The 5,070-nt window shown below is 24.5% G+C and overlaps 1 protein-coding gene across 1 annotated transcript; it reads right to left on the bottom strand.

Annotated features, from left to right (window-relative positions):
- Nucleotides 1-339: 339 nt before the first annotated feature.
- Nucleotides 340-1,575, bottom strand: LOC126906888 (uncharacterized). The gene is made up of 2 exons (XM_050687811.1): nucleotides 661-1,575; nucleotides 340-571 (listed from the first exon to the last, which is right to left on the bottom strand). Exons 1-2 carry the CDS (start codon nucleotides 1,511-1,513, stop codon nucleotides 510-512), a joined length of 915 nt encoding a protein of 304 aa, XP_050543768.1. The 5' UTR covers nucleotides 1,514-1,575; the 3' UTR covers nucleotides 340-509.
- Nucleotides 1,576-5,070: the final 3,495 nt, after the last annotated feature.

The raw sequence follows: 5,070 nt of genomic DNA, 5'->3' as shown, positions 1-5,070 counted from the left end.
TGCCCTTTAACAATATTTAACGAGGAACTGAGAGGCTTTTATGAAAGTGGATTAAATGCGATTAAATGACTAAAAGATCTGGATATTCGCTTATGAGACAACTTAACTCAACAGTTAATAAATTCTTACTTTATAGTCTTTATATATTATAATATTATTAATTTCATATATTTAACTACTTCTTTATTGTTTATTTTAATTACTTATTTAATTATTTTTTTCGAGATCATATGCCAGTATAATAATATATACCTAAATGATACGAAGAGTATAGCCAAGAAATGTTTGATGATAAAAACACCTACCTGCATTTTACTTCTTGTATTTAAAATTTTTATAATTGTTAATATATATTGTATTAAACTTTTCCATGCGCAACCAATAAATAATTCTATGATTCACCATTCATATTTATGTTGTAATAGTAATTTATAGATTTACTAAGCATTAAAATAAATTGTAATTAATTATAAAACAAATGTAGAATAAAATTTATTTTATTACAACATTTAATGATTTTCTATTTGTATTGAAGTTGGAGGTTCTTGATCTATTGCTTTAAATTCCAATTCTAGATTTATCAAAACATTTATTAGACTATTATTATATAAAAATTTATTAATTAAGATATATTTAATTAATATTTTTTATTCTAAATACCTAGTTCAATTAGCTCCTCCCGTGTTGGTACAAACGTTTCTCCGGTGATTGGATCAAATTTAAATCCTAGTTGAAAATACTTCTCTATAGTTACTGTCTTGATATAATCTTTAATTTTTATGGTTAAAAATGTGAAAAATATTAGCTTTACGCCTTGGTTAATAATAGCATTATATTCTTGAATCCATTTATTCCATAACTCATTTTTATCATAAAGTACAAATTCACAAAATGGCTCAGTTTCATATTGTAAATCATTTATTATGCTTTTAGAAAATATATTTACAATATCAAATGTGCAAAATTTTGTAGATCTATAATTATATAATATACCTGGATCATTCAATTTATCAAGAATATTTCCTATTCTTTCTAATAAAGGACTTATCATGTAGTGATACTTATAGTTTTTTTTAAAAGTAGCCCATGGTTTATTGTGTAATAAATCTAAAGCGTCCATGGCGCTTTTCATAAATGTTGCTATTGGAACAATTAATATAGCTATTATGTTAATGAGTTCTTCGATATAAATGCTTCCATTTATTAAGACATTGTTGATAACTGTAAAAAGATTAACCATAACTTTTGCATATGTGCATCCAAGATATATAGTTAAGACTCGTATCTTTTGACCACATTTATAGAATTTTGTAGGTGTTTGAATCTGATTTTGCAGATAATGATTTATATCATAATATTTTATGAAGTGTACATCATTTAAATTTTTCCATCCTGGATACTTTAATATCTTATCTAATTGATCTATTGCTTTTATTGAAGTCGTATCTGCTTTTGTATATAAAATCACATAAAATAATAAAAAACTAAACTTGACAAATTTTAATGAAAACATTTTAAAAATAATTTAAACATATATTATTGAAATTTATTGCACAAAATATATTTTGAAGAAGTTTTAAAAGACACGTATTTATTCTGTTTTGCATTTATAAATAATAAAACAAACATTTATAATTAAACATCTGTGGTATTATAATAACCTTCTTTAAATAGAAAAGTCAATGCGGCATTAATTTTTCATTTTGAGACACAATAATTTCCGTACAGCTTAAATAAATGAAAAACGATATTTGGTATCATCTATGATTTTGTCCGCTGTTGTGTTGTTGAATTTCATTTTAATGTATATTTTACTATGATGTGATTTATTAAATTTTAATATTTTTTTTTGTGTCTGTTACCACTTTTTCTCAGCTCTCACCGAACGGATTTCTATCAACGATACGTAAATGATCACAAATCGTATCTAGTCGAAGACATTACCTTTAAAAATTGAAAAAATTTCTCTCGTTCCCCGTAAATGGGGAAAACCTACAAAAAAATTACAAATTTAAAAATCGCTTATTTTCGAAATTTTTTCAATTTTTTTTATTTAAAATTGCCATAACTTTTTTAAAAATTACTGAATCAATTTATTTATTTTTTTTTATAAATACCTTAGATATTTACCTATCATTTTATATATTTTTGTGAACATTTGACCCATTAACAACCCACAGGAAGGGTTTCAAAATGGTAACTTTTTTACAAAAAATTCACTTTTTCAACTCAACTTTTGAAAATGTTCCGGAAAGACTGACACTTTTATATATATCTTAAATTAAAGCTAATGTAATATACTTTAATTTGAAAAAAAAAAATTTGACCTCTGGACTTGTCTTCGTGGTGAAAACGGACATCAAAGTTAAAGAAAAACGTACGATTTCCGTGAAAAAAATCTCGATTTTATATGTTATATTATTTAATTTATATTTTATATAACTTTTGGAAAAATGTATGGATCTATATTATTATTTTTTTATAATAAATATTGATATACCCCTTTCATCTGGCACGCTTTTTTTGTAAATCGGATCATACCCCTTTAACAAGGGGGGTCAAAACTTTAAACATGCGTATTGTTACTACGATATTTTCAATTTAATTTTTGAAAGTATTCCGGAAATACTGACACTTTTAAATATATCTTAAATTAAAGCTTATGTAATATACTTTAATGTGAAAAAAAAAAATTTGACCTCTGGATTTGTCTTCATGGTAAAAATGACTACCGTATGCAAAAATATGCTATTTTTGTGTTAAAATTCTGGTTTTTGTATTTTATATTATTTTAAAATACATGACAAGGAGAGTACAGATTTTCATAAATATTATATAAATAAAATATTAATATAGCATAGAAAGTTAAACTTATTTAAATTTATTTGCTTCTTTTAAGTCGAGAAAAATAATTTTGAAATTTGAATTAGCTTAAATCGCCAATTTTTTCAGCCGACGGTATCAATGTACGGTTGCCGAGTTGGTAAAACTTATGTTTTACACGCTTGGGGTACGAGGTTCCAACTCGCGTATGGCATTGAATATTTTTTTGTGACTATCATTTATTTTCTCTGCTCTAACTTGATATATTTTTTTGAACGATACGTCAAATTATTACAATTCGTATCTAGTTGAAGATATNGATTACGATTCGTATCTAGTTGAAGATATTACCCTCAAAAATTGTTGAAAAAAATTTCTAATTTATCAATTAAACAGTTAGTTATTACATGTTCTCCATAAAGACAATTAAAATCATTAATTTCTAATGTNTATTACAATTCGTATCTAGTTGAAGATATTACCCTCAAAAATTGAAAAAAAATTTCTAATTTATCAATTAAACAGTTAGTTATTACATCGTCTCCATAAAGACAATTAAAATCATTAATTTCTAATGTTTTCAAAATATTTATTAACGAATGAAGTTTGTGACTCAATTATTCAACTACAAAATTAAATCATTTTACTTTGTAATTTAATCATTTTTTTACTCTATTTGTGTGTGCTACTACTAGACTTATAATATTACAAATTTTTTTGTAACATGTTGCTATATAAATCATTTCTAAAAAAAATGATTGTTTTTTCTCCTGAATTAACAATTGATTTTTACAAATATAATCAAATTTTATAATACACTCAATTGAGTAAATCTTTTTAACAACTTTGTTTTGATTGGTACATTTAGTTAAAGTAAATCATTAAAATTAATTAAGTTCTCAATATTTCAATTATAGAATCTTTTCAACAAACAACAAAAGTTCCTAGGAAATTATTACTATTACTTCTATTTAAGTTATCTATTACCATAAAAATGCAAAAAAATATTGAGCTTTTCTGATAAATTTACAATAAATAGTAATTATAAAACTTTCTGACTGCATATTGATCTTAACGATAAAATTTTTTTAATTGTCATAAAATTTTCTATTTTATGATGTCAATGTCAAACTTGCCAATTGAGCTAAAAATTATGGAAAAATAAATTATTTTTTTTTATTATAAACATTTACAACAATCAACTTTAAACGATTAAAAAAATAGGTTAAATATGTCATTTTCCTTATTTTTAACATACTTGTCTCATCTATGATGACAAGATGGGACAAGTATAGATGATATCTGACAGTGATTAAAATCACTATCATAAGAAACGCTTCGATGCAAATCTGTAGATGGTGTTTNTTTAAATTTGTAATTTTTTGGGGGATTTCCCCCGTTTACGGGGAGGTAGATAATTTTTTTCAATTTTTGAGGGTAATGTCTTCGACTAGATACGATTTGTGATCTTTTGACATATTGTTCATCAAAATTGGTCCAGCGAGAGCTGAGATTGAGCGTTCACAGACACAAAAAAAAAAANTATTGTTCATCAAAATTGGTCCAGTGAGAGCTAAGATTGAGCGTTCCCAGACACAAAAAAAAAAAAAAACACATCATAGTAAAATTAATACCTTCTCAGCTTCGCATCGAAGCTAAAAATTGAAAAAATTTCGAAAACTAGCGATTTTTAAATTTGTAATTTTTTTGTAGGTTTTCTCCATTTACGGGGAACGATGGAAATTTTTTCAATTTTTAAGGGTAATGTCTTCGACTAGATACGATTTGTGATCATTTACGTATCGTTGATAGAAATCCGTTCGGTGAGAGCTGAGAAAAAGTGGTAACAGACACAGAAAAAAAAAAACACTTTATAGTAAAACCAATACCTTCTCAGCTTCGCATCGAAGCTAAAATAGTAACAATAAATGGATGAATGCATATTAATCTTAACAATACTATTTTTTAAATTCTCATACAAGTTTCTATTTAATGATATCAATTTCAAACTTGCAAGTTTCGCTAAATAAAATTAATAAGTACAAATTTTTTAATTATTAACTTTTGTAAGAATTGAGTCTAAAGAAGCAAAAAATTGTTTAAATATGACATTTTAAATCAAAATTTTGCATATATTACTTTTAACATATTAAAATTCAAAATTAATAAAAATTTGAAAAAAATTTTTTTTAGCTTCGATGCGAAGCTGAGAAGGTATTAATTTTACTATGATGTGTTTTTTTTTTT

This window comes from Daktulosphaira vitifoliae, unplaced genomic scaffold (assembly GCF_025091365.1).
Source record: "Daktulosphaira vitifoliae isolate Bord-2020 unplaced genomic scaffold, ASM2509136v1 Scaffold_5, whole genome shotgun sequence".
Lineage (NCBI taxonomy): Eukaryota > Metazoa > Arthropoda > Insecta > Hemiptera > Phylloxeridae > Daktulosphaira > Daktulosphaira vitifoliae.
The sequence above is the reverse complement of the archived record's forward strand: the minus strand, read 5'-3'. Positions and strand labels throughout refer to the sequence as shown.